The sequence below is a fragment of the Gopherus evgoodei genome, chromosome 4 (assembly GCF_007399415.2).
Source record: "Gopherus evgoodei ecotype Sinaloan lineage chromosome 4, rGopEvg1_v1.p, whole genome shotgun sequence".
NCBI classification, from domain to species: Eukaryota; Metazoa; Chordata; order Testudines; family Testudinidae; genus Gopherus; species Gopherus evgoodei.
The window spans coordinates 115,069,534-115,085,121 of NC_044325.1; the positions used below are offsets into that span (position 1 = coordinate 115,069,534).

Sequence of the window (15,588 nt, forward strand, 5' to 3'; positions counted from 1 at the left end):
CATCAATATCTGCACTGGCACCGTGCTGGAGACCCAGATTAGACAAATAACAACGACTTGTTGCATTGCTGTTAATGCCTTTCCGGCTTTACACACCCCCAGTTACTTTGGTTTACGAAGAGATGCTCACACTTTATCTCCTGGGAGGCTAAAAAACAGAGGCAATTTACATAATTATAAAGCGGCACAAACCGTGGCAAATGATTTAAGCACAATCAGAAGGAGTGTTCTAGCCTTCAGTCATTTTACCTTTTCTCCCTGCATTCCTTCAGTGGACTTGGCCAAAATCTTGCAGTCGTCACTGAGCTCTGCATGTGAACTAGGGGATTCACATGAGGAACGGATTGTACTCCATACCCTTGAGACCATTTTGTAGAGCCTGAGAGGGAGCCTCCAATCCTGCTCTGCCACAGGATGGTGCATTGTTTTCAGCTGAGCCAGTGGGACTACTGCCTGCATGATAATTTTTAATGACAGACAAGTCTATTTGTAGCAGTCCTACTTATCGTTTTTAAATCAGTGTCTTGGTAATGCATTCCTCATTCCATTATTCTGCTCCTCAGAGATGGAACCTAGAGCTGTCAGCAGGAATGCCTGGGACTACAACTGTTCTAATGAGCCAGAGCAAGAACTTATGCTAATTGTACAATTCAACCTTGGAGTAGGTGGGGGAGACGGAGGCAGGAATAGAAGAACACACTAAACAAAAACTGTTCTTTAAGAACAGAATTAGTCTCAGTCCTGCTTACATGTGGAAAATTTACTGCATCGTGCCAGGTAACGGCACACACAAAAACCTGATTTGTGATACATACCCAGAAGCTCTTTAGTGGTGCTTGACTTCAAGGCTTCATCATCTTGTTTTCTGCATTTGTGAAACTCCCATTAATGTTGACAGATGTCAGTGCGCACTAGAAAGGTGGTAAGGAAGTCCATTCCTCACATGTGTGACCCACACTACAGCAAGAACCTGCACTAAGCCATTAAGAGTCTGGATACTCTGCTCCAGCTGTAGTAACTCAAGGATGAATACATGTGTTCTTTAGAGACAGACGCTTGTAGGGGTAAATCTTTTATTGGGCCAACAAACGATAGTCCTTCACCCACTTTGGCTATTTAGTAACTTGGAATCAACATGCCTAAACCAAACTACATACACTTGGCTTTGGAAGTCAGAGGAGGAGAAAGCCAGCAACCGCAATTGCCACTGCTCAGGGTTGCTGAAGAGCCTTACCTCAGAGCAGCATGGTGTTGCTTTGGGCAGGTTCCACACCCCTCTTGGCTGTAGGGATGGTTCTTCTCACTAGGCCCAGTTAGGCCCACTCCTTCCAACCACAGCAACCCTGTTCATGATGCTACAGCTCTCTGAAAACGTTGCCAAGAGTGATGACTTATACCACCACCTCAGGGTTTGACAGTTAAATAGAGGGTTCATTTAAATCAGGTTTCTCACTTGTTATGTAATGGTAGAAGGGCAAGGGTGGTACAGAACATCTATAAAACACCATAGTTGTAGCAACCTTTCCCTAATACGGTAGTTCCCAAACTTGTTCCGCCACTTGTGCAGGGAAAGCTCCTGACGGGTCAGGCCAGGCCGGTTTGTTTACCTGCCGTGTCTGCAGGTTCGGCTGATTGCGGCTCTCAATGGCCGTGGTTCACTGCTCCAGGCCAATGGGAGCTGCTTGAAGCGGCGCAGGCCGAGGGACGTACTGGCTGCTGCTTCCAGCAGCTCCCATTGGCCTGGAGCTAGGAGCTAGGATGCAGCAAGTAAACAAACCAGCTCGGCCCACCAGGGGCTTTCCCTGCACAAGCGGCAGAACAAGTTTGGGAACCACTGCTCTGATAAATACTGCCAAGGGCTTGGCTGTCAGGGTCAAGATGGAGCATGGCCCAGCAGACACAATAACTCAAGGCTGTATGTCTACATTGCACAATACTGTAGGCTGTATTGGGCCTACTCTCTGTTTAGAAGTTTGCTGGATGAAAAGTTTTCTTACAATTCAGTTAAAATGTCCTCAAAACACACTTCACACATTCTCTTCAATTATGACACTGGGGGAACACACACAGAATTTATTTTCCTGCAATTAGGAGTTGTGACTGATGCTTGTTTTGCAAATTCCAGCAGGGCCAGGTGTTGCTACTGAGCAAGCCTGCACAAGGGGAGAGGAAAAAGCTTGAAAGTTGACTCCAGTTCCCACTGGGAACCATTTTCCTTAAATGCTAAAGGCTTAAGCACTGTGTAACACATGTTTCTTTGACAAGGCAAACCCTATACTATCTGCAGATGATACTATCCCAGGGAAAATTAATGACATTCAATGAAGAAACATCTGACAGCTCTTTAAATGTAGAAATGAGTGATAGTTGCTGGTAGACTGACTTGAAACAAGAATGGAAAAAATAAAACCATAGGAGAGTGACAGAGAAAGCTCACTCACAAGTTGTTTACAGAAATGAAGATACAGCTGAAAGTAATTACTTGTTTCCCCAGAGGTAATAGTGATAGTGTCTCCTACAAGAAATAATACGCCATTATTTCCCTTTGAGTATCTGTTCACTTGAAATGGGGTAGAAAGCTTCCATCTTCTGAGGTGAGATGCAGGGTTATTTTACCTCCCTTCAGAATGGTAAATGTCTATGAATATATCATACATGTACACCCTTATTGGTTCTGTACCATTGCAAATTAATAAGTGACACAATAGCCATTAAGACTTTTTTCCCTTACCAGGCAGATCTCATTACTCAGATCCTGATTAGCTCCTGACTTCAGAGCACATGAAACTAAAAACACTTCTGAAGATGACCCATGCCTGGCTGCAAAAATCTGCTTGAGACAGTTTGGAGGCTTGCTGTGACACTAGCTGCATAAAAAGACAAATTGTAGTAAAATGACAGTTCCATCAACATTAGCTATTCCACGCCTTCTTTTTTCAATATTGAAGGCTAGTTAACTTTCCACTCCTTCCCTACCCCACACACACATCAGCCCATGATATATTCTGGAAGGAAACCTTTCTGGATTCCTGGAGCTCTTTTCAGTGTCTGCAGACTATGCTAGCATTGGTTTGCAGACCAGCTCCTCTTAAGCAGCATCTTCAATCTTGCCACAGTCCATGCAAAGGAAACTCTTTTCTTCTGTTATGTTGGTGCATTCTTTTTTTTTTTTTTTTTTAAGACACTGCTTCTTCCTCCTGCCTATGCCAATCCAAGTACTGATCTTCTCTTGGCTTTTTTTTTCCCATCCCTTTTTTCCTCCCTCAATAAACTAGGGTGATTTACAAAATCTTCAGAGATATAGGATTATACACAGTTTATCTTACATAGAAAAAAGATCAGATGAATGAACATGAAGGAGCTTTCTCCTATGTCCTTTTGAGGAGAAACATAGAGGCTTGAGATGGGTTTCTATGCACAGTAGGTGTCTGCCTTGACTACCTGGCAATACATGGTCATTGCGAAGGTCAGTCCAAGAATCTAAAGAAACAAAACAAAAATTAAATTGACAGACATTGTATTACAAAAAAGGGTTAGATCCACCTTATTGAGGCTGCAAAGTCAAACACTGAAACATCAGGAAATGCAAGAATTAAGGTTACTTGTGCAACATGACTTTGCCCCTATATGCATATGTCTTATGATATAGTCTTTAATTTTGTGATCACAGGCTCCTGTTCTGCTCTGCTTCACTCCTCTGTGCCCCTCTGCTCCCATCTACACCATTCATTCATGGGTGCCAGCAGAAGGACATGGACAGACAATGGCCCTGCTCTCAGTTCTGGTGTCAGGTATAAAAACAGCCCTTATTGGCCAGGAAATAATGAGGCATCAGTTGCTGAAAGATATTTTACTTTACAGTAGCGACCCACCCAGACGGCCGTGGATCTGTATTTGTCACAGTATCCATCATGATGGGAGACAATGTTTTTGTCTCAAAATTAAGGATAGTGCCATTCTTCCCATTTTCCAAAGCTATGTGATCTCATGAACACATCCATGGAGGGAAGAGTGCTGACAATCATTAGGGCCCATCTCTGCAAAAAAAAATAAGCAGGCTCCATCAACAGTGCACCTGCTCCCTATAGGCCTGAGCAAAGCCTTGAGATTAATCAAGAGGCTGTGGCCCTACATTGAGAATTAGGAGAAATGGTTTCTATGCCCAGCTCTGCCACTGACTTACTGTGTGTATCCTCAGAGGTATTTAGGCGCCTAACTTCCACTGACTTCAAGGGGAATTAGGTGCCTAAATACCTTGGAGGATGTGGGGGCTCATCTCTTTTCCTAAGTTTTCCTATATGTAAAATAGCAATCATGATACTTACCCTCATTTGTAAACTACTTGGATAAAAGAACTAAGTGTAGCTGCTGCTATTTCTGCCAAAGCTCAGCTGTAATCACTTCCTCGGGGTTGAATGTTTATCATGTAGCAGTTCTTTATATATATATATCCTTTGAAATGATTAGTTTGGCCACTTTAAAATCAATTGATAGTCTGGTTAAATGGCAATTCCCTACAAGGATTATTTTTTAAACAGACCTTGAGCAATGGTATTGGTAGTTTTATCTGAACACAGACACAGACATTTTTAGGTTAAATAAATGGCTCTTGATCTCTAACTTCCAAACTTTGCTCTGGCTTTTTATACCACGGAATGGAATTCTGTTGGCTATTAAAGCACCTGCTTTATTCATTAGAACACTGACCGTTTCCTGACTCAAAGCAAATCAGCGTGTCAGAGAATGCCTGCATTGGCAATCTCCAATAGGGTGGATTAATTTGCACATTTGTTCATTGAGGCCGCTAGCATGCACCAACTCAGAAGATTCTGCTACTGCACTAGGTACATGTTTTTTAAGGGGTTAATTGTGTATGACTTCCTTGCACAGGTGCACTTCCTTGCACTTCAAAAGTGCTAGCCAAAAAAGTTGTCAAGCAATTAGGGACTGATCCAAATCCCACAGAAGTCAATGGAGAGAGTCTCAATAACTCACAATAGGTTTTGGATCTTTAGTCAATAATTAGGTTCAAACAGGTGTGTGTGTGTGTGTGTGTGGAGGGGGGGGAGAAAAGGGGGAAGACCTTGGCAAAAGCTTTTGAGGCTTGAAGTATTTTCTGTGCATTTCATAATTTTCACTACAACCTCCAGTAAACATTTCAAAACTTGTCTAAAATTGTTTTCCTAATGAAAACAAGTCATTACAATTGGTCAGATGTATACAATATGATTTTAAATGCTCTACGTATAAACACTGTCTATTGGGGATGGATGATGCGATCTTATGAACAGTGTAACTAATACATCTTTTAAAGACTCCCTAAATGCGGCAAGTGTACTCAACCGCCACCCTCTAAAGTGTGGTTATAGACCAAATAGGGAGACGCAAGCTCTGTTTGCTACACTATTTCACTGCACAGATCCACTCCCTAAGCATCTCCACTCACCTCTGTTTGAGAAGAAAGTAAGTTTCTCATTATTATAGTTTCCTGCTCAAATATGTGCTTTGCCAAAGCAGGGCCATAACCTGCCGTGCCAGTAGAAGACTATGGAAGTGTCAGATGTATGCAGTTCTGCCTAATGCATCATCAGTAACACTGCGAGCCAGTTCTGATTCCAGACTCTCTATTGCTGCAGGCATGCAAAGCATAAAACCACATTTTAATTGAGAGTTATTGTACAGTTAGTGTGGAGTAACCATACTTCTGACTTGTAAGCTGAGTATGAATGAGATACAAAAGTCACTGCTAGAAAATAAGGGTATGTTTATGCTGCAGTCAGAGGTATGTCAGAGTCTAGCTTTAATCTAGCTAGCGCGATTACCAAAAGCAGTGAAGCCACAGCAGCACTGATTTTAGCGTGGGCTAACCAGCCAAGATAAGTATCCATAGTCCTGGTCAGGCTTGGACAGCTCACACTGAAGCCTGTGCTGCTATTGGCACTCCTGTTAGCTGGATTAAAGATAGACTGGGTATATCTCCATGTGCTGCAGGCAAACCTCTGATTGCAGCATAGGCATATGTAGACATAGGGCATCAGCATGCTGTTAATATTTAGCCATGTTTCTGGTCATAGCCATGCTTCAAGTACAAATATAGGCCCTGCACCTGTAAAGAAATATATATGTGTCTGGCTTTATTCATGTGCATAATGCTATTGAAGTTAATGGGAATACTCACAGAAAGAAAATCAGGTCTATGATTGTGTATGCAGGATTGAGGCTTTATTTTAAGTACTTTGTTCAAATTTAATATAAACATTCCCCTGCTGGTTTTGCAATCTAAGGCAGGAGAACCGGAATATGAAACCGACCTGTCTGGTTTTGCTGGTCATGTTGAGTGACAAAAAGTAAATAAATAAATCAGGTTCTAATCATTTAGGGCATTAAAAAAAGGAAACTGCGCGTGTGTAGATATTCATGGTAACATATGCTGCATGTAGTTTTTTATTATTGCAGTTTCCCTCTGATATTTTGGTTACATTAAAAATCCAAGGAAGATTTAATAGAATATTTTGGAAATTGTTAAAAACAGGCTGGGAAGAAATCAGTTTGTTTCCATAATTTGTAATCCAACTGCAATCACTCAGGCAATAAGAAATTGAAAAAAGAGCCTACCTGAACCAAAGCTGTGCACAGGGCAAAGATCCCCACTGCTAGCAGGTTTTCCTGGAGCCAGATTTTCACTGTCTCATAACAAGGCTAGAAAACAGAGAGTATTATATTAGACACAAGCATAAGCCTCTAGTCCACTGGGAATGTGAAGGCACATATAGGAATGAGACAGGTCAAACTGAGCTGCTGGGTAGCTAGAATTGTCATTTCAGCATTGTAACCAACACAATGACTTCCTGGCTTGAGACTTTCCAATGTAACATTGATTTTTAATGACACAGAAGGATGTGCATCCAAAAGGCCATATGGGATGGGCAATACGCATGAGGTGCTGCTGCTCTAAAAGATACAAGTCCCATACTAAAAGTGAGCAGGTGCTGGTTTCTAGCATGCTTTTTTTGCCCTGTAAGAGCTAAGTGTCAGTCTTCTTTTGTAATTTTGAAATCAATTTTACTGTTTTCCTGGAACATGGAAATATGTGAAAAGGTTGAAATAACATACTGGGGGGAGGCATAGCTCAGTGGTTTGAGCATTGGCCTGCTAAACCTAGAGTTTTGAGTTCAGCCCTGGGGGGGGACATTTAGGGATCTGGGGCAAAAATCTGTCTCGGGATTGGATTAGATGACCTCCTGAGGTCCCTTCCAACCCTGATATTCTATAAAACAGTTAATCCAAGTCTCTAGTAAGAGCTGTTATGTTGTGCCTCCTGCTTTACAATATGTATCCACCCTATACCATTCTGCATAACTTGGGTTTGCATTACAGAAGTTTCTCCATTATTTTCTTCCCAGTTTAATTACTAGACATGGGTCACACCTAAGAATATAACATACAAATGGCCAGACTGGATCAGACCAATGGTCCATCTAGCCCATTCTGACAGTGACATATGCCAAAAGCTTCAGAGGGAATAAAAAGAACAGGTGGTCATCAAGTGAGCCATCTCATTGTCCAGTCTCAGCTTCTGACAAACAGAGCTTTAAGATGATGGCGTTGAATCGCTGACCATCTTGGCTTATAGCCACTGATGGACCTATCCTCCATGAACCTCTCTCTTTTTTTAGCCAAGTTATGCTTTTGGCTTGCACAAAACCCCCTGGCAAGGAGTTTCACATGTTGACTGTGCATTGTGGGAAGTACTTCCTTATGTTAATTTTAAAACCTGCTGCCTATTAATTTCATTGGTTCTTGTGTTGTGTGAAGGCATAAATAACACTTCCCTGTTCACTTTCTCCACACAATTCACGATCTTATAGAATTCTATCATATCCACCCTTAGTTGTCTCTTTTCTAAAATGAACAGTCCCAATTTTTTTAATCTCTCCTCAAATGGAAGTTGTTCCATACTATTAATCATTTTCATTACTATTCTTTTTCAATTCTAATATACCCTTTTTTGAGATGGTGACCAGAACTGCATGCAATATTCAAGGTATGGTCATACCATGGATTTATATAGATGCATTATATTTTCCATCTTATTATTTTATTCCTAGCCTTTGTTTCCCATCTTTTAACCACTTACTAATCCACGAGAGGACCTTCCCTCTTATCTCATGACTGCTTATTTTGCTTACGAGCCTTTGGTGTGGACTTTGTCAAAGGCTTTCTGAAAGTTCAAGTGCACTATATCAACCAGATCACCCTTGTCCACAAGCTTGTTGCCCCCCCCTCAAAGAATTTTAATAGATTGGTGAAGAATGATTTCCCTTTACAAAAGCTGCGTTGACTCGTCCCCAACATATTGTGTTCATCTATGTGTCTGATAATTCTGTTCTTTAGTATAGTTTCAACCAGCTTGCCTGGTAATGACATTAGGCTTACCAGCCCCTAATTGCCAAGATCACTTCTAGAACCCTTTTTAAAAATCAGCTTTACATTAGCTATCCTCCAGTCATCTGATATAGATGCTGATTTAAGCAATAGGTTACATACCACATTTAGGTCTGCAATTTCATATTTGAGCTACTTCAGAACTCTTGGGTGAATACCATCTGGTGCTGGTGACTTATTGCTGTTCAGTTTATCAATTTGTTCCCATACTTCCTTTACTGACACCTCAATCTGGGACAATTCCTCAGATCTGTCACCTAAAATGAATGACTCAGACTGGCAATCTCCCTCACGTCCTCTGCAGTGAAGACCATTTTCTGATGTTACTGGCCCAGCCCTTTAAGAGCTCTAGCTGCACCATACATACTAAGATGTATCCATCCCTTAACAGGTCAAACATGCAGTACAGTTCTGTGTGACTATTGAGAAGGTGCTGGGAATAGCTTGTATTAAAAATGAGTTGTTTTCCAGGCTCATTATCGTTTAAAATTGGACAATTAATTTGTAAATGTCTGAGGCCACAAATATTTAATTCTTCATAGACCTTTTCCCTGCAATTAGAATATTTCCCAGGGCTGAACATTTTGGTTTGGGGAAGGGTTTGGAAGGAACTTTCCTATCTATTCTTCCTGCTCCTCACGAATGGTCACAGCCCCTTTTGCTATGCAGCATGACATAAATTACACGGGGAGCTTCAGAACACTGGCAACCACCCACCAAGCTCACATAAATGGTCATGAATCTCCCTTTCCTCCTTAGCCCAGTAAGCAACCCCCCCCCTCAGGAATTTGTGGACAGCCAGGAGCAGGATTGCAGGCTCCTGAGAGTCATGCCGGGGTGGGGTTTTCAATATTGCCTAAGTAACTGGTGAACGTAAGTCTCATTGAAAGTTACTTAGGAGCACAAGCCCCATTGCATTAAGTGTTTTTGAAAACTCCACCCCAAGAAGAGGGCTGCAGCTGATGAAATTGTTTATTATCAGGGCTGACTTTTCAAGAGGAGGTGCTTGACCAGTGGAACTCATGAACTCTGCCTGAATTCTCCACAGCAAGGGCCTCCTATGAAAACATTTCCCTGATTCCTGCATTGCCTTTAGCCTCCTCAACCACTGCATGGTGGGCTCTCCACCAAGCCCCAAGATGGCCATTCACATGGCACAGCAAGGGATTTAGTGTGTGCAGCTGACTTACAAATAGGAGAGTGCGAAGGCCTTATGCACATTCACTGAAGTGGCTGGTTTGCTCCCTTTGTGCCAATCCCAGCCCTGGCTGACGGACTATGTAGTTGTTAAACATCTGGTCTGTGTTGCTTTCACAATATGTATAAGGGAAAAGGTATTAATCTATAGCAATGACTAGAGGTTTCTCCCTGCTCGCCAGCTCTCATCCCCATATTCAAGACCAAGAAAAGCTGTTTGTTTTTTTATCCAATGTGTTCTGTAAAGGTAATTGGAGGCTATACAGTAGAGCTGGGAGACGTGTTGATTAGAACCAAACCAGCTTTGGTTGGAGTCCAGCCTCTGTTTAGAAATTTCAGCCCATGCTTGTGAAGTTTCATTGAAATCAGGCTGAGAATTGAATTTCTTTTTTTGCTTCAATTGGAAAGCAACAAAACTCCCTTATTCCACCTCAGTAGCTGCCCTTGCTCCAAGACCTTCCCTACAGCTATCTATGGTATAAAAGGAGGGTCCTAGGACTCATTTAGGAGATGGGAAGGGTGTCTGGCTACCGGCTCAGGGAAGAGCTTGGTGAGGATTTGGGGGTGGGGCTTACCTCTGGAGGCTTAAGTCTGATGAAAGCAAACTGCAAGGGTTTATTCAGTTTTGAGCTCTGAGAATAAATTCCAGCATTGAGCTCACAAATGCTGGGTCTGATTCAAAGACCACTGAAGTCAGTAGAAAGGTTTCAGTGGGACTTGGATCAAGCTCCCTGTCAGGAATTGAACTCTGCAGGGTTACACAGCTCTAGTGCCTGGTGAATGTCTGTCCCACTCCAACCTGTTGCTACTGGGTTCCACATCAGGACCTCTGAAAATCATGAGAGTATGTGTTTGGCTGCAGCCTCTTCCACCCCTACAGATGCAACACTAAACTGAAAGGCACTGTCTCTTTCCTAGTCAGTCAGAGCTCCTCTGCTCATGATGTAGGCCAAAAGCCTAATGGGAAGAAATTGTCTCAAGTAAAATTGTACTGCATTTTGCTTATTTTGCCTTATACTCCATTTTGCTAGCTTTGAATTAGTAAGAAGAAATTATAGCCTTGAATGAGTAAGAAGAAATTGTTCTGAGTTTATTTTTTGCGGATTGTGTTAACATTTGTTCTTAGAAGGATAGAAGTTTTATGGCTGTAATTGCCTTATTTACTGTTTGGTGTGAGTGAAGAATGTATGGTAATTAACTGAGAAAGGACAACTGGTCCGGATGGCAATTTCTTATCAATCACCAGGATGGCAGATTAAAGCAGAGGCATACACCCCAAGGACGAGATAAGGAGTTGAGCCAAAGGGACAGATAAGAAACAGCTGCGAATCCTCCTGGTAACAACTCAAAATAATGCTAATTAAGAGCAACCTTGAAAACCTCGTGATTGACAGCTCCAGTGTTACACAGCAAGGTCCAGAGACTTGTATGGGAACTTATTACTATAAAAGAAGGGTGTATTGCCATGGGACTTTGGGTTCGTTCTCCATCAACATCAGAGCTGCAGATGCTGATTTTAATGCTTAAATTGTACTCTCAATAAACGTGGCATATTGCCTTATCCCCTTTTTAAAAAGATTTTGTGTGCTTCTTATAAGCATAACAATGAGATCATTATCAGCAGTAGCCATGTGTCCGAAGAGATGCATGTGACTTCCAGAGCCCAGTGCTGTCTCTTGGGAGAGAAGAAGCCTCAGCCCTCTGGAAAACTATTCAAGGTGCTGGCTTCACTGCATGATACAAGTGAAATAATGGCCCTTGGCAGCTCTGAGGCCATTTTATCATGATCAAGTTTTAACGTCTCCAGTCCACCTTTGCTTCCTGTAGACCTGTTGGTGGCCATCCCCCATACCTCCCTTATGTCGGTTGAATTAAAACAAGGCTTACGTAACTGCCCATGCAGCTGACTGAGAGGAATACTCACAGCTTTCCACCAGGTCCCCGGGGAGTGGAGTCCACAATTCTCGCTGAATTCCAAGCAGCACGAGTCTGGCACCCGTGTAGTATTGTACACTTCAAACCAGTCGGTGTAGTTCGAGACTCCACAGCATCTGAACTGGAGGAGGAGAAAGCAAGGATGGCATTGTGAGTGTGCTCTGGGGTTTATGGGCAAAAGACATCACTCATTACATAATGCCGCATTTTTACTTATTTTAAGGAAATGGAAGAATCTCCTGCTGGGCACAAGCATTCTCTTATTCCTACTGCCTCACTCTGTGTATTGGGATTAGGCTAATGAGGCAAGGAGGGCCCGTTAGACAGTAAAGAAATAAACTCCTGTCTCCCTGCTTTCCCCCCTTCCTTGCATGTCTCCCATGCTGTTTAAGCTTGTTGTCCCACGAGCAGCTTGGATGGGAGAACCACTAAGCAAAACCAAACATTTATAGTGGCAAAACAGTGAAGTAGCTGAGACACAAGAACCACAGTCATGGGTTAGGATTATTCCCACTTTGCCTAAAAGAATTAATCTGCCTGAGAGCAACTAACATGGTGTTTTACTCCTTGCTGCCAGGAGTCATGGCCTTGAGATGCTTGTCTGCCATCCTCCAAGTGGCAAAGGGACTGTGTTTTGTGTTGAACACTGTAGCAGACAGACTCATGATTAGAGTCACCACCACACTGTCCTCCTCAGTTGTTCATTGCTAATGACTGACTCTCAAAGTCTTTGTTCCTTAATTAAAGCTTTTTTCCCTTCCTCCCTCTCTTCTGGCACAATTCAGTAACATCATAGTTTGAGGACACTAAATGACGTCATGAGCACAAACTTGAGACATCACTGAAGCAATCATTCAGAGTGAAAAAACTGATGGTGAAGAGAGAGCTTCATTACATTTCAGCAATGGGAAGGAAAATACATAGCTTATCCATGAGATTGGCTTTATAGCCACCTTTCTCCTCTGGGAGCTGGGTTTAATACCACCCATGTCACATGAAATGGGCTAAGGCTCACTGGCATTTATCTCCCATCCATCACCTCCCATGCTACTCTTATAGGCATGGACTCAGTACTTGTACTGGCGCTTGAGTTCCGATGAATAAAAATATCTCGCATGGATATACAAACATTAGTTCTCACCAGTCATGAGCAGGAATGTTACATTTTCAAAGCTCTTTTAAAAATCAGCTAATTAGTTTACAGCCAGGATGACCTCTCAAGGTTTTATTTTTAAAGGTGATTTCATATCCAGGGACATGGGATATCTTTTGAAATCTGTATGGACGATTGCTGCTGTTTGTAAGGGGTGCATGATCACACAGGAAATGACAAAACTCAGGTCCTGCTGCTTACATGGGAGCTAAAGGAGACTCTTCTTTATAACAATAGTATTAGGGCTAATTGGCACACAGATGTGCAGGGATTGGCTCTGCCATTCTAGCCATTAGAGTTGTACAGTACCCAGCACCTCACACCGAAACTAATGTTCTATAGAAACATTTCTCTGTGCTCTCGCATAACACATTTTCCCCCAGCAAAACTCAGAAACATTTGCTGGGAGAGAATTTCCCCTCTTCCCCTCATCCATCCCCCACACTTCTTTGATTTTTGGCTGGTGCTGCAGATCAGTCATTAGCATGCACTTTTTTGACTTGTGAGATCAGGAACAGCCTTTTAAAATATATTTAAATTTTTTTTAAAAGAGTGACCTGCAAGGAAAAATGTTTGTTTCTTTTTGCTCTTTTACGATATTCATCTTTGTCTTTCCCTTTAACATTGTTATTTCACTGCTTGTTTTTACATTTGAAATCTGAGGGCTTGTCTGTTCTGTTTTTGATGGTGGACTCTTGGATGACTGGAGAGCTAGCAGGCGTATGATACTACAAGAGACTGAAAACTGAGCAATTGAGTGGCGAGGAGATCTTTAGTCAAGACTGTCCAAAACTATTATTTTAACTATTTGACTTAGCATCTGACAAATATTTGAGAATGAAGAACTCTGTTAAAAATTTGAATGCCTCCAAGTTGATTTTTCCAACTGAAGATTTCAAAAATGCCTATCTTAGCTGGTTTTCATAGAATCGTAGAACTGGAAGGGACCTTGAGAGGTCAGCTAGTCCAGTCCCCTGCACTCAAGGCAGGACTAAGTATTATCTAGACCATCCCTGACAGGTGTTTGTCCAACCTGCTCTTAAAAATCCCCAATGATGGAGATTCCACTACATCTCTAGGCAATTTATTCCAGTGCTTAACCACTCTGACAGTTAGGAAGTTTTTCCTAATGTCCAATCCAAACTGCCTTTGCTGCAATTTAAGCCCACTGCTTCTTGTCCTATCCGCAGAGGTTAAGAAGAACAATTTTTCTCCCTTCTCCTTGTAACAACCTTTTATGTACTTGAAAACTGTTATCATGTCCCCTCTCAGTCTTCTCTTCTCCGGCCTAAACAAACCCAACTTTTTCAATCTTCCCTCATAGGTCATATTTTTTAGACCTTTAATAATTTTTGTTGCTCTTCTCTGGATTTTCTCCAATTTGTCCACATCTTTCCTGAAATGTGGTGCCCAGAACCGGACACAATACTCCAGTTGAGGCCTAATGAGCGCGGAATAGAAGGGAAGAATTACTTCTCGTGTCCGGCTTACAATACTCCTGCTAATACATCCCAGAATGATGTTTACATTTTTTGCAAGTGTTACACTGTTGACTCGTATTTAGCTTGTGATCCACTATGACCCTCAGATTCCTTTCCGCAGTACTCCTTCCTAGGCAGTCATTTCCCATTTTGTATGTGTTCAACTGATTGTTCCTTCCTAAGTGGAGTACTTTGGATTTGTCTTTATTGAATTTCATCCTATTTACTTCAGACCATTTCTCCAGTTTCTCCAGTTCTCCAGATCATTTTGAATTTTAATCCTATCCTCCAAAGCACTTGCAAACCCTCCTAGCTTGGTATCCTCCACAAACTTTATAAGTGTAATCTCTATGCCATTATCTAAATCATTGATGAAGATATTGAACAGAACCAGAACCAGAACCGATCCCTGCGGGACCCCACTTGTTATGCCCTTCCAGCATGACTGTGAATCACTGATAACTACTCTCTAGAAACCATTTTCCAATCAGTTATGCACCCACCTTATAGTAGCTCCATCTAGGTTGTATTTCCCTAGTTTGTTCATGAGAAGGTCATGTGAGACAGTATCAAAAGCCTTGCTAAAGTCAAGATATAGCATATCTACTGCTTCCACCCCATCCATAAGGCTTGTTACTCTGTCAAAGAAAGCTGTTAGGTTAGTTTGACATGATTTGTTCATGACAAATCAATGCTGACCTATTTATCACCTTATTCTCTTCTAGGTGTTTGCAAATTGATTGCTTAATTATTTGCTCCAGTATTTTTCCGGGTACAGAAGTTGAGCTGACTGGTCTGTAATTCCCTGGGTTGTCCTTATTTCCCTTTTTATAGATGGGCACTATATTTGCCCATTTCCAGTCTTCTGAAATGTCTCCCGTCTTCCATGACTTTTCAAAGATAATTGCTAATGGTTCAGATATCTCCTCAGTCATCTCCTGGCATATTCTAGGATGCATTTTGTCAGGCCCTGATGATTTGAAGACATCCAACTTGCCTAAGTAATTTTTGACTTGCTCTTTCCCTATCTTAGACTCTGATCCCACCTCATTTTCATTGGCATTCACTATTTTAGACGTCAATCGCCACCAACCTTCTTGGTGAAAACGAAAACAAAGAAGTTATTAAGCACCTCTGCCATTTCCACATTTTCTGTTATTGTCTTTCTTCCCTCATTGAGTAACAGGCCTACTCTGTCCTTGGTCTTCCTCTTGCTTCTAATGTATTTGTAGAATGTTTTCTTGTTTCCTTTTATGTCCCTTTGTGCTTTGGTTTTTCTAATTTTGTCCCTACAGACTTGTGTTATATGTTTATATGCATCCTTTGTAATTTGACCGAGTTTTCACTTTTTGTAGGACTCTTCTTTGAGTTTTAGAT

At 41.8% G+C, this 15,588-nt stretch overlaps 1 protein-coding gene across 5 annotated transcripts in view; it reads right to left on the reverse strand.

Annotated features, from left to right (window-relative positions):
- Nucleotides 1-3,149: 3,149 nt before the first annotated feature.
- TSPAN4 (tetraspanin 4) overlaps nt 3,150-15,588 on the reverse strand; it is a 692,791-nt gene continuing 680,352 nt past the window's right edge. For all 5 annotated transcript variants that reach the window (XM_030560655.1, XM_030560658.1, XM_030560656.1 and 2 more), the window contains 3 exons: nt 11,567-11,698; nt 6,616-6,699; nt 3,150-3,480 (listed from right to left, as the gene is read on the reverse strand). In XM_030560655.1, coding sequence (XP_030416515.1) covers nt 3,412-3,480; nt 6,616-6,699; nt 11,567-11,698 — 285 coding nt within the window. In that variant the 3' untranslated portion in view covers nt 3,150-3,411. The remainder of the gene's footprint in view (nt 3,481-6,615; nt 6,700-11,566; nt 11,699-15,588) is intronic.